The following is a 24,453-nucleotide window of genomic DNA, read 5'->3' as shown; positions in this document are numbered from 1 at the left end:
TGGTGCATGGGCCTACCCCATAGATTGTTGTGTACGGCTTTTTTGCCCACTTTTTCGGTTTTATATTTGGTTTTTGCGTTCTTTCTATTGTTATGGTTTCTGAATGGTTTTCAGCTTAAAAAAATAATTTTTAAATGTTCAATTTCGAATAATTTTCGATTGTAAAAATGGTTTAGTTTTCAAATATTCAAATTTAAAGCTTTTTTTAAAAAAAATAGTGATGAAAAAGTTCAAATTTGTTCAGATTCTAAAAATCGTTAGAATTTTAAAATATTCAGATTAAAAAAATTGAAATTTCAAAAAAATGTTCCGATTTTTTTTAAACAAACCCACTAGTTAGAAAACCTGGCAGACAGCCAAAAAAATCAAAAAAGAAGAGGCGAAAACCGGAGAGGAAACCAAACCTCTCTACATGGGCCTGGCCCTAAAGCCACCATCCATCTCCGTATGCAATGCGACGGGGAAACGTTAATCGTGGGAAGCCATGTTTTTTCGCCCATTTCCGCTCGCCGGTTTCCTCGCCTCCGGTCGTGCGCTCGCCGCCATCGAGCTCCCTCGACATGGCTGGGCTCCTCCTAGATCAGCACATTCCTTTCTGAGTCATCGCGTTGGACGGCGGGCTGCTCCGTCCGACCAAATACCCGCGCTGGACCCGGGCGCCCACAAGGTGCTCGACGGAATACCCCGTCGGGCGCACTCCCAGTTCTTGTGCGAAGGAACTGCTCTGCAGGGCCGCGTCACTGGAGTTAACAACTCGAGACGGAACTTGGCGGACTTGTCTACAATCCAGCTCGGGGAGTTGATACAAGATAAGGATCGTGCTCGGCTGCGATTCCTAAAAAGTGACATGCCTACACAACTCCGATTACAGGTATGCTCTCGAGCTATCGGTTTCTGATGCTACTTGGATTCTGTTAGTACACTGTCCAATTTTGGCATTGCTTGAACACGTGCATTTCGGGTGTGGCCTGTACTGGCTGAACATAAACTTCAGTTAAATATCTGTGAGCTGGTACATAGGTACCAAGAAACTAAAGTCGGCAGGTAGTAATTGTAATAGTCGTGCTACTTCTTCTGTGTCGATAAGGTCTGCGGTGCTACTCGCTCACCGAGTGTGTCAGAGTTCATGTGCCATTTGCTCATGGACTGCCTCTTCTCCCGTCGCCATGGTATGCGCCCTTGTCGTAGGTTCTAGCTTTCCTCGTCACTAGTTGGTTGATGGGAGCTCTTAAATACTTACCAAGAAATTTCCAGCAAACTAAATTAGTTGAAGGTCCTCATCAGTCATCATTTGTTATGGCAAGGGACAATATCGAGCACAAAATAATACAACTTGCATATGGTTGAAATTTCCTTTGCCGTAATGAAGGAGGAGCTTCTCTTTGTCCCATTAGTATCTCCAATTCTGTTGTTTAATAATGCAACTTGGGTTCATCAGGATTCAGAAATGAACTCTGCATTTACATATTTTTGCTACTTGAATAAGATATGAAACCCACTCTACATTGCTTCTAAAAACAAATGGGTTAGAAAGAGACGTTTCCTGTGAGAACGAAAGAAAATATTTGTGGCAGATGTTAGTATGCTGGTCCAAATTATGTAGAGAAACAAATGCAGGACGGGTTGAGACTTGAGAACCACTTATAAAACAGCAAGGAGAAGTATAGATTGTGCCGTGCCCATAGCAACCGGCGTCAGGTGTATTTATATACAGCTCATAGAGCTACGGTTTACAATTGGATATGATACAACAACTAACAACCATGAGTTATCTATCTATCTGTAGACAGGATCCGCTATTCAGGTTTAGGATCGTATCAGTATGGTTACAACTAACCTTTTAACAGTCCCCCTCGATCCAAACATGTACTAGCTAAACACAACTCAAATTTCAACCGATCAAAGACATCTCTATTTAGTGCCTTTGTAAATATGTCAGCTAGCTGATCTCGGGACGAAATGAACTGAACCTTCAGCGCTCCTGCCGATACTTTCTCCCGTACGAAATGGAAGTCAATCTCTATATGTTTTGTTCTCGCATGAAACATAGGATTTGCAGCGAGAAATGTAGCTCCGAGATTATCGCACCACAACGTGGGTGCTCGAGACTGAAACACTTCCAGTTCTCTTAGAACTGACTGCAACCATGTGACTTCAGCTGTCCCATTTGCTATCGCCTTGTACTCCGCCTCTGTACTCGAGCGACTAACTGTTGGTTGTTTCCGTGAGCTCCATGACACTAGATTTGGTCCATAAAATACAGCATAGCCGCCGGTTGAGCGACGATCATCCGGGCAGCCAGCCCAGTCCGCATCAGTATAAACACTGAGCTCTGTGGACGATGACCTCTGAATTTGCAACCCAAGATTAACTGTACCCTTGACATATCTCAATATCCGTTTTACCGCTGACCAATGCACATCGGTTGGGGCAGCAAGGAATTGACACACCCGATTGACTGAGAAAGCAATATCTGGTCGAGTTAGGCACAAATACTGTAAAGCTCCCACTGTACTCCTATAACTGAAGGCCATGTCGTCCGTGAGCAAAACTCCTGCAGATTTGCTGAGCCTCTCTGAAGATGACATTGGTGTCGCTATATCTTTGCAGTTATGCATATTTACTCGACGCAGTAGATCAGCTGCATACTTCGTCTGAGTTAGTGCAATGCCACTGTGGGTATCTGTCACTTCTACTCCAAGAAAGTAAGACAGTTTTCCCAAATCCTTTACTGCAAAGGACTCACACAATTTCTTCATCAGAACACCTACAGCTCGCTTGCACGATCCAGTGATGATGATATCGTCAACATAGATCAACATATAGATAATCACTCTTGCATCAATGAACACGAAAAGGGAGGTATCTGCCTTGGATGGAACGAATCCCAAAGACTGAAGCTTCGAGCTTAATTTGGAGTACCATGCTCGTGGCGACTGCTTCAACCCATATAGAGACTTCTGAAGACGACAGACACGATTTGGAAAATGCGGATCAACATACCCTGGCGGCTGACACATATACACCTCCTCCTGAATATCGCCGTGAAGAAACGCATTTTGCACGTCAACCTGTTGCAACACCCATCCCCTTGACACGGCGATAGACAGAATCGATACGACAGATGGTAGGTTTGACAACAGAGAGAAGGTATCTGTATAGTCGATGCCATGGCGTTGAGTAAAGCCTTTAGCCACGAGCCTTGCCTTGTACCGATCAATAGAGCCGTCGGGTTTCTGTTTCGATTTGAACACCCATTTGCATCCAACAATGTGTCGACCGGGCGGAGGATCAACTAGTCTCCATGTGTGATTCGGTGAGAGTGCCCGATACTCATCATCCATAGCCGCCTTCCAAACGGGCTCAGCAAGAGCATCCACATGAGACGTGGGTTCAGCAGCAAACGCCCTTTTCTTGGGATCATATCGAATGATACCATCGAAGAGACGAACTGGTTTGTGCTGACGACGAGCAGGTAGAACCGGCGCGGGATCGTGTGTTGGCGGCGAGGAGCTCCTGATAGGCGAGCTGCCGGCGGGAGACTCATCCATCGGAATCGAGGCGGGAGATGACTGCGGGGATGCTGGTCCGTCATCGTCGTGGGCCTGTCCATGGGCCGTTGGTGGCGGTGTGCGAGGCGGAGAGTCAGCGCCGGCGGGTCGTCGGGGAGTCGCACCAGGCCGTGGAATCGCCGGGCGATCGACGTATGGGGGCGCATGCACACCATGCAGGGACGAGTCGACAGGAGCTGCACCTGAAACATCACAAGAGGCAGGGCGATCAGTAGCACTTGCCGTATCTGTACATATGGGTTCAGATGTATCCGGTTCAGGAAGGAGGAGAGCATCCTCAGTAGGTTGTGGATTGGATGGAAGAGTATCTCGGGCAAACGGGTATAGATTCTCGTCGAAGACGACATCCCGGGACACATAGATACGTCCTGTGGATCGATCGAGGCACCTAAAACCTCGGTGATTTGGGCTGTAGCCGAGGAACACACACAGGCGAGAGCGAAAGCTCAATTTATGATTGTTATATGGACGGAGGTTGGGCCAACATGCGCACCCGAAGACACGAAGGAAACCATAATCGACTTCCTTTTTGAACAATTTGGTGACAGGTGTAGAGTTTTGGATGGTGCGACTTGGCATGCGATTAATGAGATAGCACGCAGTGAGGATAGCGTCATCCCAAAAACGTAAAGGTGCGGATGCTTGGGCTAGCAATGCTAAAGCTGTATCTACTAGGTGACGGTGTTTGCGTTCGATGGCCCCGTTTTGTTGGTGTGTGTGTGGACATGAAATGCGATGGGTAATGCCCGTGTTTGTGAAATAGGTATGTAGTTTTTGATATTCCCCCCCCCCCCCCCAATCGGATTGGACGGAGAGAATTTTTGTTCCAAGGGAAAGCTCAACTTGTCTCTGAAACTGATAGAATACATGCTCAACATCGGATTTGTGTTTTAGCAAATATACCCATGTAAATTTACTGAAATCATCAAGGAAGCTAACATAATAACTGAACCCACCAGCTGATTTGATTGCTGGACCCCATACGTCCGTATGAACGAGTTCTAATGGAAAACGGGATACTCGACTAGAATCTGCAAAAGGCAGTTGATGTAGTTTGGCTTGCTGGCATGCGTCACATACATGCGGCACTACATCTTTATTTGGTGAAAATCCTAATTTATTGGCTTGAAGAATTGCTTGAACAATTGGAGATGCCGGGTGTCCGAGTCGGCGATGCCACAGTTCCTTGGACGGTGAAGTGGTGTGGGCTTGCGGAAGACGTGATTGTGCTTGGCGATGATGGAGTGGAGGAACTGGGTACAGGCCATCTTGTGATCTACCTTGGAGCAGGGTTTCCCTCGTGGTGAGGTCCTTGATGAAAAAAGATTCAGGGTGAAGCTCAATAAAGCAATTATTATCATGTGTAAGCTTATCAGTGGAAAGCAGATTTTTACTAATGTGAGGAGCATGTAGGACATTAGATAATCGAAGTGGACGGGATGAACCGGATAAACTAGATTGCCCAATATGTAAGATTGGAATGTGCGTACCATTTGCAACCTGAATTTGCTCGTTGCCCTTGTAGGTTTCGTGAGTGTGGAGGCGCTCCATGTCGTTCGTCATATGGTCGGTGGCACCAGAATCCATGTACCAATTTGCATCGGCGGTGTAGTTGTCGCTGGTGTTGGAGAAGTGGGCCGCCCTGTTTGATGTCTCCGGCTGGATCGCATGGTTGAAACGCGAGTAACATCGGAGGGCGTCGTGGCCGTAGACGCCACAGATCTGGCACGTCGATTTGCCGCCGGTGCCGCGTCCGCGTCCTCCGCTCTGGGCGTTGCCATCACGATCGCCACGGCCTCCGCCATGGCCTCCTCCATAATAGCCGCCACCGCCGTAGCCTCCACCATTGTAGCCTCCATAGCGGCCTCCGCCGTTGCCGCGGCCTCCATCGCCACGGCTGCGCCCGCCTCCGCCTCGCTGGTAAGGCTGGAAGCCCTGACGTCCTCCGCCGCGTGAGGTGTTGTTGGCGGAGTGCTGGAACGGTGCGTCGTGGTGACCACCCGAAGAGCGGCCGCCGGTGCGAGCCTCGTACGCCGTGAGGTGCCCGTACAGATCGCCGAGCGTGAAGTCCTCGTTAGCTGCGATCACACTCATTGAGGTGGTGAAGTTTTCGTGATCCTCGCCTAGCCCCGCGAGGATGTAGGAGACAACCTCGTCGTCGCTGAGCGGGTTGCCGATCGTCGCCATCGTGTCGGCGATCTTCTTCGTGTGCTGGTAGTAAGCGGACATGGAGGTGTCCCTTTTCTTCGGCTTTACCAGCGCGGTGCGGAGTTGCACTATCCGCGCCTTGGACCTGGAGGCGAAAGTCCGATCCAGGGCCTCCCAGACCTGCGTGAAAGGACACGGATGTCGCCTAGAGGGGGGGGGGTGAATAGGCGATTTAAAACTTTTACGAGATGGGCTTAACAAATGCGGAATAAAACTAGCGTTTACTTTGTCAAGCCCAAAGCATATATACTATGGTTCACCTATGTGCACCAACAACTTATTCTAAGCAAGAGTTCACCTATGTGCACCAACAACTTATGCTAAGCAATACAAGCAAGTATGTGATAGCAAGATATATATAACTTCAAGCACGATGGCTATCACAAGGTAAGGTGCATAAGTAAAGAGCTCGGGTATAGAGATAACCGAGGCACGCGGGAGACGATGATTTATCCCGGAGTTCACACTCTTGCGAGTGCTAATCTCCGGTGGAGAGGTGCGGTTGCTTAGTGCTCCCGAACGCCACAAGAGGCTCACCTTGAGGTGTGGTTGCTCGATGCACACCAACGCCACAAAGGCCTCACCCCAAGATGCGGTACTCACACCACACACCGAACGCCACGAAGGCGCCTCACCTAAATCTCCGGTGACCCTCGCCACAAAGGCCTAGGTCACGGTTCCACTAAGGGATTTCCTTCGAGGCGGAAACCGGGCCTTACACAAAGATTGGGGCACACATCCACAACTTAATTGGAGGCTCCCAACAAATCGCCACAAAGGCCTAGAATCCGTCTAGGGTTCCAAGAACCCAAGAGTAACAACTTCCTTGCTTTCACCTCCACGAATCACCGTGGAGAACTCAAACCGATGCACCAAATGCAATGGCAAGAACACCACAAAGATGCTCAAGTCCTTCTCTCTCAAATTCCAACAAAGCTACAAAAGCTATTGGGGGAATAAGAGAGGAAGAACAAAGGAATTCACAAAGAACACCAAGATCAAGATCTAGAGAGTTCCACTCACAAAGAGATGGATTTGATTGGTAGAAATGTAGATCTAGATCTCCTCTCTCTTTTCCCTCAAATGGGGGCAAGAATCATGGAGGGATTGAGAGATAGAGCAAGCTTCTCTAGTTCAACAATGGAGGAGAGAGAGAGTGAGAGAAGCACAAGCCCAAGGAGGAAGAAGGGGGGTATTTATACCCCCCAAGAAAATCGAGCCGTTTGGGCAAAAACAGGGCGGATATTCCGGCCCAAGTTGGGGCCGGATTATCCGGGGCCGGATAATCCGGCCTCAGGGACAAAACCTGGACAAAATCCGGCCAAAAATCCGGCCCCTATCCGAGCTGCTTTTCTTCCGGTCCTTAGACGATTTGGGGCCGGATATTTCCGAAATATCCGCCCGGATAATCCGGCCCGGATATTTCCGAAATATCCGGCCTAAGAAAACTGCAGAAACACCAAAACTAAAACGGGCATAACTTTTGCATCCGGACTCCGATTTCGATGATCTTGGGCTCGTTGAAATCACAACAACGAGCTCTACAACAATATGCATAGAAACATCATAGTCCAGCAAAGGAGGATAGAAACAAATGAAGAAAGGTTTGACCTATCTCAAAAAGACATACCGGTAAAACCTCCAATCTTGAAAATGCAACAAGTTGCCCATGGAAAAACCATTCTCAATGAACTAGAGCTTGTCATGAGAATAAGCACAAGCTCTAAAACATCACATGGATAAGATCCAAATAAAACCAAGAAAGATGATGAACCAAACTCGAAAACGCAACAAGTGATCTATGCGAAATCCGTTTCGATGAACTAGAGCTTGTCATGAGAATAAGCACAAGCTCTAAAACATCACATGGATAAGGTCCAAATAACAACCAAGAAAGATGATGAACCAAACTCGAAAACGCAACAAGTGATCTATGCGAAATCCGTTTCGATGAACTAGAGCTTGTCATGAGAATAAGCACAAGCTCTAAAACATCACATGGATAAGGTCCAAATAACAACCAAGAAAGATGATGCAAGGATGCAAAGGTTTGAGCTCTCTCCGAACGATACGATCGAGTTACTCACTCGAGAGCCCTCTTGATAGTACGGCAACTAAACTATAAACCGGTCTCCAACTACACTATGAGACCGGTGAGAAACAAACCCTATCAAGAGCAAACCTTATACTTGCGCATTCCACTTGAGCTCGATGACGACGATCTTGACCTCAACAAGATGGAACGCCTTTCTTGCTTGTGCTTGCTTGACGAAGTCTTGTGGATTGCTCCCCCATAATCCACCATGGGAGAGCTTCTTCTTCGGCGCATCTTCACATATCCATGATCACCATATGGATGGCAAGACTCAAGCAAAGGATCTCTTCGAGATGGCTCATCTTGAACTTGCACTTCATTTCTTCATTCTTCATCATGTTGATGTCTTGAAGTAGCTTGAGGGCTCACTTCATCTTCATCTTCAAGACATACTTGACACTTGATATCCTTCATCAATTTCTTCTTATTGCAACCTTGAAGCCAACATATGGTTCAAGAATTGCCTATGGACAACTCCTACAAATATAACTCAATGCAAACATTAGTCCATAGGGATTGTCATTAATTACCAAAACCACACATGGGGGCTCCATGCACTTTCAATCTCCCCCATTTTGGTAATTGATGACAATCTCTTTGAGAGGGTTTATATAAGGAATTTAAGTAACAAATAAGTTGAATATATAGAGCAAACTCCCCCATAATATATGCATGTGTGAATGATCTTGACTTTCATTGCATATATTGGCATTCAAAGCCTAGTGGAGTTTCCTCTAAATATTCAACTATGCAAAGCAACAAGATGCAATGCAATAAAGGCACATGCTTAAGCACAAAGCAAAGACATAACCAAATTCCCTTAAACCCTCCAAACTTCTCCCCCATTGGCACCAATTGCCGAAATGGGTGAAAAATTTAAAAGGCTAATATAGTGAGAGTTCCTCCATAGCGTGTGCATTTCTCATAATTTGAGTGGAATCAAATGCACATATCCAATGGCGAATATTCGGAAGGAATCACACTATAGATAGGATCAAAGATTGCAAAAAGATAACAAAGTCAAGAAGCTTCAACAAATGAAGCAAGCAACCAAATGAATCACAAAGAGGATACCAAAAGAAAGATAGATATTATGATAAGATCAAGAAGATTGCTCTAAATAATATGAGGAAGCTCCCAAGGTTTGTGCACAAAACTAGACAATTTGCATTGGAGTATAAAGTGCACAAACATGGAATCATCACTCCCATAATATCATTCAAAAACAAAAGATACCAAGTGAATCAAACTCTAATGATCACCACAAGATAGTGCTCTAAATCAAATGAGGAAGCTCCCCAAGGTACATGCATAAATTAAAATGTTGTATTTGAATACAATATGCATAACATGGAATCCTCACTCCCTCATTACCATTTAAAACACAAACATTTGGAATAGATCATAGATAGAGAAATAAGCTTAACACTTGCAACAAACAAATAGTTGAGCAAAAAGTAAGAGGCACCATAATAAAAGGCTCAACCAAGAAGATATGTGAAAGGCATGATAAAGCATATTATAAGACTATTATATGGATGAGCAAAAAGCATCATCATAGTCTTCAATGAATTATATTTCTTAGCATGACCAATCAACATGCAACAAATAAAAAAGATATCAAATGGAGATGTATCATCTCTTATGTGTATAAGTTTCTCTAAGTGGACAATATCACAAAGATATTTATCCACAAAGAAACATGCACACACCAAATAGATACACAAGAAAAATAGCATGATATCCAAGACGAAGTCATGCAATATACCAATAAGATTTTTGCTTAATAGCATGGCCAAAGGCTCAATATTATCTTATTGTACATTCATGAACTTCAACCACAAACAACTAAAATACATCACAAATATCAACAAGGGATAGAAGATAGTTGGGATGCATTTGAGAAAGGCAACAAGTATCACAAACGGGGATACCAAAAGAAGTAACTAAATTTGCACTTTCATCTATATTGCACATGTGAGAGCCTTGAGGAATTGATATGCAACAAAATTGCTAGATAGGCATAGTTGGGATGGATGAATCATGAGCATGATTTAAAATACTTCCCAACACATGCACTCATCTCAAATTACTCACATTCACAATAAAGAGGTTTCATTAAGACTTTTGCAAGAAGCACAACATTTGCAAATCAAGAGATTCATGCCAAGATGCAACCATAAGGTTGGATACAAGAAAAGTATGCATGAGAAGATACTTGTTACCAAGATAGCATTGGTGTGGATGTAGTAGATATGTGTTCGTTGATCATCCTAGCTTGCCTCACGTTACCATTGAGTCACCACTTCTTTCCAAGAGTGAGACAAGCATTCAATGCATATCCATTGTACCTAACACAAAGGTAAGTACAAAATGGTCCCCAAACTAATTGGGTCCGAAGTAGTTAGACACACTACAACATATAGGACAAACTCCACAATTCTATGTGCATATAGATATGAAATTGAATTTCATGCACATCTTAGCCAAATTAGGATTTGATGGAGTTTACCCTATATATTGGATCAAAGAAAGTGACACATGCCATAAGATATACATATATTAAATATGCATGCACAATACTTTCAAGAACCAAAGGAAGATACAATTTGGACAAAACACCAAATAAACCAAGAGACAATGGTTGTCCAAATTATATCAAAGAATCAAATCAACACAAGATTGACTCCAAAGACTTATCTCATTATAAGAAGCTAATTAAACCTAAGCACAAAGGAATGAGATAACCAACTCCCAAGAGAGCAAGGTTCCAACAAATAAACCAAACCCTCGACACTTTTTATGATGGCACACAGTACCAAAAAGAAAATTTATGACTCCCAAAACCAAATTTTTGATAAAGATCAAGAGAAGTTTATATAACAAATATAGGAGAGCTCCCCCAAGATTAGTGCATTATCTAGGATTTAGAATATGGATACAAAATGCACACAACTAGGATCATCACACTACCTATATCTACCAAAAAAAAAAGCTAAGAAAGTTTGAATAGAAAAAAGAACACATGGGAGTCAAAGCACAACAAATTCATGGCAATAAATAAGGCAATTTAAACACAAGATCCATAAGATGCAAGGAAGACACATGGGAGTCAAAGCACAACAAATTCATGGCAATAAATAAGGCAATTTAAACACAAGAGCCAATGTAGATATGATCAATAAATATCTACCTCATAATTGATTACCAATTGTCCTAGGACAAGAGGTATTAGGAAATATTTCCCGGTGGTAGTTTGTAAGTATACATAAGATCATATTTACAACGAACAAAGCATATGGTAAAAGATAAGAGTTAACCATCATGCAAAGATAGTTTCTTGATAGCTTCATTTAGTCATACCAACATGCAAGGCAATTAATAGTATTCATACCAACATGCGAAGCAATTAATAGTATTCATACCAACATGCAAAGCAATTAATAGTATGACTTGAAGCACATGGTTTTCCAAAAATGTATTGATGGACACGTTGTGAAAAACCATGCCAAGAAAAACTTTCACAAATAAGATCCACAAAGATATTAGCAATGAAGCCATTTAAGCAAATTGGAGCTTGTTTGAGCAAACATGCCACATAGGAGAGAGATAAATTACGGTATCAATTCTATGTGACACAACCTCAAATGTTCACATTTTCTAGGCTTGTAATATGCACAAAGCTTATTACTCCCCCATAATGTGATAAGGAATTTATTTTCACAAGAGGCAAATAAGATCCAAGTAGAGATATTAATGGACATTAGAATTTGAATTTCTCATGAAGATGACATACCACATAGAGACTAGATAATCTTGCAATATCAATTCTAAGTGGTATTCCTTATGTACACACATTGTTAGGATCATGAAATTCCCAAAGGAATGTCACTCCCCCAAAATGGGATTGTCCATTAATCGCTCATAAGAGCCATATAGGATACAACAAGATGCAAAGAGGCTCCAACACAAGCACAAATACATGGTGTGCAACCTAACATACATAGCCTTGATTTCTCAAGAAAAACACGTAGGATGCACAACATATACAAACACATGTTAGGAACAAAACTAACACATGCAAAGGGGCGAGTAACTTTCAATATAAATGAGTTGAGCACATGTTACCGCAAGGAGGAACATTGGGTGTATGATAGAAGTAAGATAACCAAAAGACTTGGCTTGAGATAGTATAAATGATGAAGATCCCTTAACTCTTCATGATGTAGCCAAGTCTCCAATGCCCTCCAACAAGCACCTATTGATCAAGTTTTGGATTGTTGGTCCCCAACTAAGTTGGGTCCTAAGAGGTTAGTCACAATAGGCCTGGCAACCCAAATGGTTCTTTTCTTGACACCACTTTGAGCACCAACAAATTTGGCAAACACATTGCCACCCTCATCCTTACGAAGAGAATAAACATCATCAATGGAGATAGAGTTGGATGAGGTACCAATAGTGCAAAAAGAGGAGATGTGGCCCTTCTCACGGCATATGTAGCAAGTTCTTTTCCTCTCCTTCTTCTCACTAGATTTCTCCACAATGGGAGCATTGGCTTGATTCTTCTTGGGAAGTGGAATTTCTTCAACTTGAGGTTGAATATGAGTTTGAGCTTGAGGCCGCTTCCCTTTTTGCTTCTTCTTCAAAGGGCAAGATCTAACATGGTGCCCTTCAATTTTGCACTTGAAGCAAACAATCTTGGCCGGGTCTTTGACTTGTACTTGGCCCTTCTTCTTGTTGTTGTTGTTGTTGTTGGACTTGTTCTTGTTGTTGGATTTGAATCCAAGTCCACTCTTGTCATTGGGGGATTGTTGCACACTTAACATCGTGTCAAGTTTGCATTTCCCTTCATGACTCTTTACCAAGTCATTCTTCAAAGAAGTGACTTGAGCCTTGAGCTCTTTGATTTCCTCTACATGGTTAGTAACAACACAAGTACTAGAGGAAGTAGAACCTTCATTGTTAGAGCAAGAAGGCAAGGAAGATAATTCATCACAAGATTTAGCAATATTATGAGTGGATGAATTACTAGGACTAGCACATGGCAATATAACATTTTGAGTAGTAGTGCTAGTACCCACATGAGGCTCACAAGGTGTTGCCTTAGATATGATAGCCTCATGAGCTAACTTTAGCCTATCATGAGAGGCTAGAAGATCCTCATGGGAGCTAGCAAGCTTTCCATGATTTTCTTCCAATTTCCCATAATTGCTAGTTAGCAATTCAAGTTGAGCCCTTAGCTCAACATTCTCCTTCAAGATAGATGCTTCACAAGAAGTAGAGTTAGTAGCACAAGCATCATCACAAGACATATTAAGAAGAGAAGGTAACATAGCATGCTCTTTTAAATATGAAGCTTGTAGTTGCTCATATGACTTGGTGAGGATAGAGTGTTCGCTCTCCAAGGCCTTGTGGGCCTTGTCTAGATCATCTAGATCCTTAACAAGTTTATCATGGCCAACACCAACTTTGAACTTTTCATTTTTAAGCAATTTTAATTTAGCTTTAGCATGGTCTCTTTCTTTAGTGAGTTTAGCAAATATTTCATTTTGAGACACCTCAAGGGTTTGAAGTTGCTCCTCAAGAGAGGCTACGGTCTCTTGTTCTTCTTCAAGATCATTCTTTAAAGATGCTACATCATCGGCATACTCTCGTTCAAGAGCACCCTTTTTATCAATGGTGTTCTCATGCATCCAAATAAGTTTTTGGCTCTCAATAGCGGTAGTCAAGATTTCAAAGAAGTGAGAGCTAGCAATTTTATCTTTGTAAAGAACCTTGAATACACTCTCACCTTTATCGCGTAGAGAGACAACCCAATCCTCTTCTTCATATTCATCCTCATTCTTATCACCACGAGACATATTAGGTTCCATGGTAGGAGGTACCGTGGAACCCTTGGCCATAAGGCATATATGAGGACCGTGAAATAAAGATGAGGAGTTACTTGAGGCTCCTTTCAAGATCTTGTCTTGACCAATAGAATCTTTGGTTTCCTCTACATTGTTAGACACACAACAACTAGAGGAAATAGAATCATTTTTATCATGGCCACAAGACAATGCAAGCATATCATCATTAGATTTTTCAAGCAACTTACACATGATATGCAAGGACTATCAACACAAGCATGTAAATCATTTCTAGTGCTAGATGTGTTTAAGTCCAAAGATGAACCATTGCAATGAGATATAGATGAAGGATCATCAATAGTAAGCTCAATACCAACATTGCAATTTCCATCACCACTCACCATATCATTACCTTGTGTCTTGAAACACTTTGGTGAAGTGGATGAAGATGAGAACTCATCACGGCCGGAAGTGGAAGCAATACAATCATCCTCAATGATATTGGACACATCATATTTATCTCGAAGCTTTGTCCATAATTCATGAGCGCTCCCAAAAGGCATGATTGAAGAAGTAACTACATTGCTCACAACAATGGAAAACACATGAGAAGCAAGAGCATCGAGACAAGAGTTTTTCTTCTCCTCATAAGATAAATTTTGGGGATCCTTAGGAGAAGAAAAACCCATGTCAAGAAATCGCTCCATGTTCGGGGAAATACCCCGCAAAATATTAAGCACATAAATTTTCCATAGATCATAATTTGTGCCATCAAATATAAACAAGTTATTGTGATCTAATCCCCTAACCGACATCTTTACTCTCAAGGCGGTGAAGCCTAAGAATGAGAGACCTTGCTCGATACCAATTGAAAGGACACGGATGTCGCCTAGAGGGGGGGTGAATAGGCGATTTAAAACTTTTACGAGATGGGCTTAACAAATGCGGAATAAAACTAGCGTTTACTTTGTCAAGCCCAAAGCATATATACTATGGTTCACCTATGTGCACCAACAACTTATTCTAAGCAAGAGTTCACCTATGTGCACCAACAACTTATGCTAAGCAATACAAGCAAGTATGTGATAGCAAGATATATATAACTTCAAGCACGATGGCTATCACAAGGTAAGGTGCATAAGTAAAGAGCTCGGGTATAGAGATAACCGAGGCACGCGGGAGACGATGATTTATCCCGGAGTTCACACTCTTGCGAGTGCTAATCTCCGGTGGAGAGGTGCGGTTGCTTAGTGCTCCCGAACGCCACAAGAGGCTCACCTTGAGGTGTGGTTGCTCGATGCACACCAACGCCACAAAGGCCTCACCCCAAGATGCGGTACTCACACCACACACCGAACGCCACGAAGGCGCCTCACCTAAATCTCCGGTGACCCTCGCCACAAAGGCCTAGGTCACGGTTCCACTAAGGGATTTCCTTCGAGGCGGAAACCGGGCCTTACACAAAGATTGGGGCACACATCCACAACTTAATTGGAGGCTCCCAACAAATCGCCACAAAGGCCTAGAATCCGTCTAGGGTTCCAAGAACCCAAGAGTAACAACTTCCTTGCTTTCACCTCCACGAATCACCGTGGAGAACTCAAACCGATGCACCAAATGCAATGGCAAGAACACCACAAAGATGCTCAAGTCCTTCTCTCTCAAATTCCAACAAAGCTACAAAAGCTATTGGGGGAATAAGAGAGGAAGAACAAAGGAATTCACAAAGAACACCAAGATCAAGATCTAGAGAGTTCCACTCACAAAGAGATGGATTTGATTGGTAGAAATGTAGATCTAGATCTCCTCTCTCTTTTCCCTCAAATGGGGGCAAGAATCATGGAGGGATTGAGAGATAGAGCAAGCTTCTCTAGTTCAACAATGGAGGAGAGAGAGAGTGAGAGAAGCACAAGCCCAAGGAGGAAGAAGGGGGGTATTTATACCCCCAAGAAAATCGAGCCGTTTGGGCAAAAACGGGGCGGATATTCCGGCCCAAGTTGGGGCCGGATTATCCGGGGCGGATAATCCGGCCTCGGGGGACAAAACTCTGGACAAAATCCGGCCAAAAATCCGGCCCCTATCCAGAGCTGCTTTTCTTCCGTTCCTTAGACGCTTTCGGGGGTTCAGGATATTTCCTAAATATCCGGCCCGGATAATCCGGCCCGGATATTTTGGAAATATCCGGCCTAAGAAAACTGCAGAAACACCAAAACTAAAACGGGCATAACTTTTGCATCCGCACTCCGATTTCGATGATCTTGGGCTCGTTGAAATCACAACAACGAGCTCTACAACAATATGCATAGAAACATCATAGTCCAGCAAAGGAGGATAGAAACAAATGAAGAAAGGTTTGACCTATCTCAAAAAGACATACCGGTAAAACCTCCAATCTTGAAAATGCAACAAGTTGCCCATGGAAAAACCATTCTCAATGAACTAGAGCTTGTCATGAGAATAAGCACAAGCTCTAAAACATCACATGGATAAGATCCAAATAAAACCAAGAAAGATGATGAACCAAAATAGAAAAAGCAACAAGTGATCTATGCGAAATCCGTTTTCGATGAACTAGAGCTTGTCATGAGAATAAGCACAAGCTCTAAAACATCACATGGATAAGGTCCAAATAACAACCAAGAAAGATGATGAACCAAACTCGAAAACGCAACAAGTGATCTATGCGAAATCCGTTTTCGATGAACTAGAGCTTGTCATGAGAATAAGCACAAGCTCTAAAACATCACATGGATAAGGTCCAAATAACAACCAAGAAAGATGATGCAAGGATGCAAAGGTTTGAGCTCTCTCCGAACGATACGATCGAGTTACTCACTCGAGAGCCCTCTTGATAGTACGGCAACTAAACTATAAACCGGTCTCCAACTACACTATGAGACCGGTGAGAAACAAACCCTATCAAGAGCAAACCTTATACTTGCGCATTCCACTTGAGCTCGATGACGACGATCTTGACCTCAACAAGATGGAACGCCTTTCTTGCTTGTGCTTGCTTGACGAAGTCTTGTGGATTGCTCCCCCATAATCCACCATGGGAGAGCTTCTTCTTCGGCGCATCTTCACATATCCATGATCACCATATGGATGGCAAGACTCAAGCAAAGGATCTCTTCGAGATGGCTCATCTTGAACTTGCACTTCATTTCTTCATTCTTCATCATGTTGATGTCTTGAAGTAGCTTGAGGGCTCACTTCATCTTCATCTTCAAGACATACTTGACACTTGATATCCTTCATCAATTTCTTCTTATTGCAACCTTGAAGCCAACATATGGTTCAAGAATTGCCTATGGACAACTCCTACAAATATAACTCAATGCAAACATTAGTCCATAGGGATTGTCATTAATTACCAAAACCACACATGGGGGCTCCATGCACTTTCACTGCGCCGACGTCTTCAACAGCTGGACGTGGCCAAGGACGGCAGGCGTGAGGGAGGTGAGCAGTCCACTCAGGACTTGCTGATCTTGCTTGTGCCAGGCAGCGTACTCAGGATTATCAACCTGATTCGAGCTCCCGACCGCAGCCGGGATGCGTTTTGGCGGCGCGGCGTTGGATCCGTCGACGAAGCCAAACAGATCATTGCCGTGGAGCGCCGGCAGGGCCTGCGCTTTCCAGAGCAGGTAATTCTCCTGATCTAACTTGATGGAGATGGCGGCGCTCAGCGTGGCCGCGATGTTGATCGGAACCGGGGACGGCGAAGGGTTCGGAGCCATGGTGGTTTGGGAGTGTTGGCTCTGATACCATATAAAACAGCAAGGAGAAGTATAGATTGTGCCGTGCCCATAGCAACCGGCGTCAGGTGTATTTATATACAGCTCATAGAGCTACGGTTTACAATTGGATATGATACAACAACTAACAACCATGAGTTATCTATCTATCTGTAGACAGGATCCGCTATACAGGTTTAGGATCGTATCAGTATGGTTACAACTAACCTTTTAACACCACTATCGTAGAAAGTTGAATCATAGGATGAATCTGGCTTTAGTCTTTAATTGTCAAGTTCATGAAAATGGTATGTAAAAGAGTACAGTTTCTCATTGTCTATATTCTAATTTGATGGGACTTAAGACCTTATATGGTAACTACTAATGGAAAATGATTCTTGATATTTACCAGGTTGCATGTGCTGGCACCAGGAAAATTTGGGATGATCATTTCGTGCATAAAGATTAGGCTGAAACTAGGTCAACCAAAAACAGGCAGACCTATCAAGGTATGGCCTGATTTGACATGCCAGTTCTAAGATTAAAAATTGAAGCACTAGAGAAATTTTCAAGTGTCACAGTCCTTAAAGATAACTTTGCAAACTGCAAAGAGAAGGACTTAGTCAAGCCGTTATAGTTTATAGCCGAAGGTAGAAACTACGAAAATAAATGTTGTAGGGGACAAAGTAGGAATCTTAGAAAGCACTATGAAATCTGTATTTTGAATTTATATTGTAGTGGTCAATTGAGTGTGGATATGTGAGATGATATCCTTCTTTGTCAAGTTGTATTGGTATATTTCTGCGAGCTATCATTTTTTGTGCTAATAATGACAAAGAGTGCTCCTAATCTTCTAACCATTTGTTCTAAAACGATGGCTTGCCATGTGAACCTACCGCACCCACTTAATTCAATTTTAAACCAGATTAGAAATATGCACTAGGCAAAAAAATATTTTATCCCAATATGCTCCAACATACGCATTACAGATTTAGAGTAATCCATTTACGTCGAGTAAACTACAAATCTAGAAAGAGGGAGAAATAGATGTACAAATAGAGGAGTTGTATTTTGATTTTGGATAGCATAGACTGTAGAGGAATCACACCCACTAGTCTCATATGAACAGAGCCGCAGATCAGACTGATAATTAAAATGGTGGCATTGCAGCTAACTATGCCTCATTCCCTCCATTCGTCTGCTCGTGTGACTGAGTATCTCCTGGACCGCCCTGATTATCATGCTGATGTGTGCAGGACAATGCCAGCGCTATATGGATTGCAACGAAGGCCAGCACGGCACCGATCAGCGCGACAACATACATTGACGTCTTCCACCCCCTGCTGGAGCCAGCTGCATATGCCCCTAGGAGAGCAAGCAAATCCAGGAAAATTGTGGTGTTCATCACCTTGAGCGACCAGTCCTTATTGTTCCTCCACTGCGGCAGGAGCAGCACTATGACAACAATGGATGCCACGAAGGAGGTGGAGTTACTGTAGAAGAAAACAAGGTACCGGGGTCTCCTGTTGTCATGCATGATAGGGTTGCCTGCGCTGTACCAGTCACTGTCGCTCTGCCAAGCTCCCCCAGGTGGACTCAGACCAGCCTGGTAGGTGGCGCTCGCCACAAGGATTCCTAGAAGCATCAGGTATTTGCGCTTGGCATGCCTTTGTTTCCCTACTCTGTTGTCATTTTTTTGCCTTGGTTGACTGTCTGTGTTACCAATTCTGTTACCAGTACCAGTATACAGGAGTACAACTATGACAAAGAGGACCACGGCCACCAATACGAAGATGTAGATGGATGTTCTCAGGTGCTGTGTGCTTCCGGCAGCATAGGCCCCCATCAGACTAAACATGCCCGCCGCCGTGCAAACAGCGAGCGCATAGCTCCTTATGGCTGGCCTATACAGATGCGGGTTCACGAGCAGTATGATGAGGGCGATGGACAGCATGAAGCTCACCGAGTTGCAGTAAAAGAAGGCCGTGTAGCGGTGGGGGAAGTTGTATAAGAGGACCGGGTCACCTGCATAGTGGCCGCTGGACACATCGTCCTGGAGCCGGAAGCCGCCCGGAGGGGTCAACCCGGCTTGGTAGGTGATGGTCGCGGCCAAGACAGCAAAAAGGAGCAGCCACTTGCGCTTCTTCTCCACCAACTCGATTTCCCAGTCGGTTATGGTATCTGTGTGGTGCAACGTGAAGAAGACGACATGGATCACCACATAGACCAGGACGGCACCCGCCAAGGCCATTGCATAAATGGAGGTGCTTATGTCCCGGCAGCTCCCGGCAGCGTAAGCACCGATAAGGCCAAACAAGTCCAATATCATGGCTGCCTCCAGCACGTGGGTCTCGAGCAGAAGCTTGTTCTGGACCAAGATGATGGCGACCAAGGACGCCACGAAGGCGATGGAGTTGCAGTAGAAGAAGGCCTTGAACCGCCTAGCGTTCGTCGTTAGCAGGATCGGGTCGCCGGCCACGTGACCGCCCCCATTTTCTGGCCAAACGCCACCTGGCGGGTTCAGCCCCGCCTGGTAAGTGATGGTTGCGGCAAGAGTGGCGAGCAATAGAACAAGGGAGCTAGCCTTCTCCGCTGTGTTCCTGGTAATTGCGGAGGAACAGAGGTCAATTGCAATGGGGAATGTGGTGCAGAGGAGGAAGAAGATGAAGAACAAGGTATGTGCTGCTGCAGTTACCTGCCATTGTTACTCCCCGGGAGTTGAGTTCCTGTTTGTGCTTTCCGCAACCTTCGTGACACGGAATCATAGAATTTTTCGATTCTGTTCCAGAAGCAAATTTTCTTTACCCCTTCAATCCAACCTTGAGCAACTGCCACTTGGAGGAATATAATGAATATCAGGACAGCGCCAACCAGGCTGGAGATGTAGACGGTCGTGTCGATCTCCCTGCAGCTGCCAGCGATGTAGCCGATGGCAAGGCTAATCAGAGTGATGGTGATGAGCCCATAGGCCTCGTTCAGACGAGGCTTCCTGTCCAGAAGCACAACGATGATGAGCAGCGACGCAATGAATGCTGCTGCGTTGAAGCACAGGAACACCGTCAGGTGCTTGCCATGGTCTTCCTTGAGGATTGCGTCGCCAGGGCGGTGGCCGCTCCCGGCGTCCCAGAAGCCACCCGGGGTGCTCATCCCAGCCACATACGTGACGCTGACCGCGAACGTCGCGAGCAGCATCAGGACCTTTCGGAGCCGTTTATCATTGGCAGCGCCGTTTGTGGAGTAGAATTGCTTACCTGACCAAATGGTGGACCAAACCATCTGTATGATGAGCCAAGCGACGGCAGCGCCTACCAGCACCAAGGAGTAGATGGTGGTGGTCCTGTCCCGGCAGGTCCCGGCGGCGTAGGCCCCCATGACGCTCAGCAGGTCCACCACCATGACTGTCTGCAGCTTGTGGATGCCGACCGTCTGGCTCCCACTCCGCTTGTGTAGGAGGGTAAGGAACAAGACGATGACGATGACCACCAGAGACGACGCGAAGGCGGTGGCGTTGCAGTAGTAGAACGCCAGGTACCGGTGGTAGCTGGTTGCCCGGATGATGGAGTCGCCGGCGAGGTGGCCCGCTGCGTCGTCCGTTTCCTGCCACACGCCGCCCGGAGGGCTGAACCCCGCGGCGTATGTCATCGTCGCCACCAGCGTCGCCAGCAGCAGGATGTACTTGCTCAGGTCCAGCATCAGCTCGTCGCTTTTGATCTCCTTCTGCACATCTGGGAGGGTACCTTCAGGTGGCGGCTGAGCGTCCAACGACGCGAGCTCGACGTCCATGGCGATCTAACCAGTTTGGCAGTTGTCGCGTGTTGCTGGCTGCCTGGTTTCCATTTGCATATCAAATAGATAGGCTGCCTTGAGACTCTCGAAGATCTCTGGAATATATAGCTCACGGCTGGTTTGTTCCTCACCATGACAACTTGCCAAAACGTCACAAAGTAGACGACAGCTGATCATTCTTTCCCCGTCATTTCAAATGAACTGGCACCTTTTGGTCAACGAGAGGCAAAGACCATATTTTAAAGGCCAGAGAGACCAGATCAACTCTGTCAGGCTGGCCTTTTCGTCGCTGAGGTGGCACCAGATAGATGAGTACGCTTGGCTTAGTGCATAATTAAGATTTTATGGGGATTTGTATGTCCTTTTGCGCAATTTACCCTAGACTTGTCCATGAACACACACACACACACAAACAAGTACTGCAAATTGTGTCATACTACAAGTTCCAAACGGAAAGGCACACACAAGTGCAAATCCTGTCAAGATAGGATGGTTCCAAAGTTGTTATATTACCAGTACTGCCTACTGAATGTGTGTTCCATGGTCAATGCAAAATTATCATTCGATGTACTACTTGTTCCTTTCATGTCAAGTCAGCCAGAAATCAGAGTGCATTGTCAACATCGAGATAAAAAAAAAAACAAGAAGACAAAGATGGAGGCACATGACTGCACGTCTTATGACGGAGACATCTTTTGGCGCCACAGCCCCACACTAACCAAGCGATTTCCAAGTCCACACACGGCCGTGCTCTGCATGTGGCCAGCAGACAACGATATTGAGCATTGACTGGCTACTACCAGTATTCCCTATCGATTTGTCGTGCAACATTCTGGACGTTTGGTTGAAGATTCTTAACAGTCGCATCACCACCATCCAAGGGTACGTCCTATGTTCCCAAGATTCCTAAAAATTCATCAAATTGTTCCAACAAACACTATATATGATCAATTTGGAAATCTTAATTTGATCAGGAAAAATGTTGAGTAATGGGGACTTCGAGCTGGGGCCGTATATCTTCCCTGGCATACCATGGGGTGTGCGGTGCCACCAATCCCCGAGAATGTAAACTAGCCGCTGTCGGGGTGGATGGCCATGTCGGACACGAAGGTGGTCAAGTACGTGGACTTGCTGCACCACAAGGTGCCACAGGACACGCGCGCCATGGAGCTGGTTGCCGGAAGAGGGAGCGTGCTGCTGCAGGAGGTATGTGGTAATCCCAACTGAGTGGAGAGCAGCAAAGCAAGATCCTAAATGGAATGAAGCTAGCGATGCGATGTTGGAGGATATGGTGGCCCTTCAAAAGAATAAGACATGGGAACTTGTTATCGCTAGGAAGGACTACAAAAACCTCAATGGAATCAATCTGAAGAGAATGGGGGAAAAGACTCACGTTCTCGAAAGGTAATATGCTCGTTTTTCTCAGGGACAAATGATCTTGGTAAATGCTTGCTTGAGTAGCATTCCCCTCTATATGCTATATTTTCTTGAGGTTTCTAACAGTGTGATTAAGAAGATGTATTCGCAAAGGAAAATGATAGTCTGAAATGAATTCGAATGTAGAAAAACATCATTTGGTAAAATGGCAAATTGTGTGCTTGCCAAAGGATTGGGGTGTTGGATCTAACATCTATAAATAAGATCATGTTGTGTAAATAGTTGTGGACAGTACAAACGCATGGCAAGAATTATTGTCTAAGAAGTATCTTAGCAAGCAAGTTCTCTCCAATGCTACATGTGGAGCAAGTTGCTCTCAGTTTCTGACAAATTCATATGGCGCTTAATCATACATTCTTGCAATTTGCCAAGAGGGTGAAACATGATCGTGGAAAAATATTTTTGGGAGGACACCTGGGTTAATGGATCTCCATTGGTCTCACAGTTCCCTAGACTATACAATATAACTTTCTCTGAATTAGACACAATAGAGAAAATAAAGGAAGATGGTTGAGGCTATATTAGATTTAGAAGGACTGTGGGGGTGGGACAAGTAACCAAAGATGAGGGATGTCACTTCTTTGGTCAGAATGAAACTTAAGTTTTATCCTGGCATGTGGTCGTACGTGCTTCTGGTCTAATTAGACTACTTGAAAGTGTTGAAGACCTTCCCGGGAATTGGATCAACTATTTTCCTATGACTCAACATAAACTGGGGTGCTCTGCCAGGGAGCTGTAGTTTGTTGTACAATTTGGAAAACTAGAAATTATGCTTGTTCCAGATGACGTTTCCCTGATGATCCAGCGAAATTTTAAGACTGTATTTAGATGGGACCATGGGTAATATAGGGAAAAAACCAATACATAAGAAGTCTTGATGGTGTAGCAGAGAAGATCAAGATAGTGATAAAAGAAGCGTGCTCGAGGCGAAAGGGCTCCAACTATTACAAAATTAAAATTAAAGAGAAAAACCCTAATTTGGTCTATGAAGTTGCCCTGGATGTGCATTTTGTCACGAACTTGCAAATCGTGAATTTTGGGTCACGAAATTGCCCGCGCGAGTGTTTTCGTCACTCCATCATGGCGACCGTTAGTTTGGTGACGTGGCTAATCGTTTTTTTTTGTTGCAAATTGGCGCCTAAATTATTTTTTTCTATTTTTCTAGTCCTAATTTTGACTTCCTAGGGGGGCAATTTGTAAAAAACATTTGGCCACATCAGAGAACTAATATTGGTCGTGACGGAATGACCAAAACGCTCGTGCGGGGCAACTTCTTGACCCAGAATTCACGATTTGTAAGTTCGTGACCAAAGCACACATCTGGAGCAACTTCATAGATCAAATTGGTGATTTTCTCAAAATTAAATCTCAGTATCCAACATTAGATGAAGATGTTTTCTCGATGTTGGTTGGGGGAAAAAATCTGTTGGTGCAAAACGGAAAGATTTTCCAATTAACATGCTAGATGTTATGGCATCATCTCAATCTCTGATAAGACATTGTGCAACCACACAATAAGTGTTCCATTCAGACAAACAAATGTTACAGTTTGCTGTTTCCGGTCTTCGTCAGGCTGCCCATAGCACGGGCCTTCTCCCTGAGACGACAACATACATCCTTCACCACTGACTATGGATGAGATATTAGCACGCAGTAAGATTATTTGGATAATTTTTCACCACCATCATAATTCAGTTGGACCTACTAGACCCATATAGTCCATCAATAAAACCCATAGTGACCACCTCCCAAGCCCGGATATGAAACTC

General features: G+C 44.4%; 1 protein-coding gene and 1 long non-coding RNA gene across 2 annotated transcripts; one reads left to right on the top strand and one right to left on the bottom strand.

Annotated features, from left to right (window-relative positions):
* The first annotated feature begins 455 nt into the window (after positions 1-455).
* Positions 456-18,846, top strand: LOC139830729 (uncharacterized). Its single transcript, XR_011744096.1, has 3 exons — positions 456-871; positions 17,874-17,970; positions 18,718-18,846. It is a non-coding gene; the product is annotated as an uncharacterized lncRNA (long non-coding RNA).
* LOC127297169 (uncharacterized) lies at positions 18,445-21,316 on the bottom strand. The gene is made up of 2 exons (XM_051327465.2): positions 20,157-21,316; positions 18,445-20,061 (listed from the first exon to the last, which is right to left on the bottom strand). The coding sequence occupies exons 1-2, from the start codon at positions 21,242-21,244 to the stop codon at positions 18,636-18,638; spliced, it is 2,514 nt and encodes an 837-aa protein (XP_051183425.1). The 5' UTR covers positions 21,245-21,316; the 3' UTR covers positions 18,445-18,635.
* Between the last annotated feature and the right edge of the window lie 3,137 nt (positions 21,317-24,453).

The sequence above is a fragment of the Lolium perenne genome, chromosome 4 (genome assembly GCF_019359855.2).
Source record: "Lolium perenne isolate Kyuss_39 chromosome 4, Kyuss_2.0, whole genome shotgun sequence".
NCBI classification, from domain to species: Eukaryota; Viridiplantae; Streptophyta; class Magnoliopsida; order Poales; family Poaceae; genus Lolium; species Lolium perenne.
The sequence above is the reverse complement of the archived record's forward strand: the minus strand, read 5'-3'. Positions and strand labels throughout refer to the sequence as shown.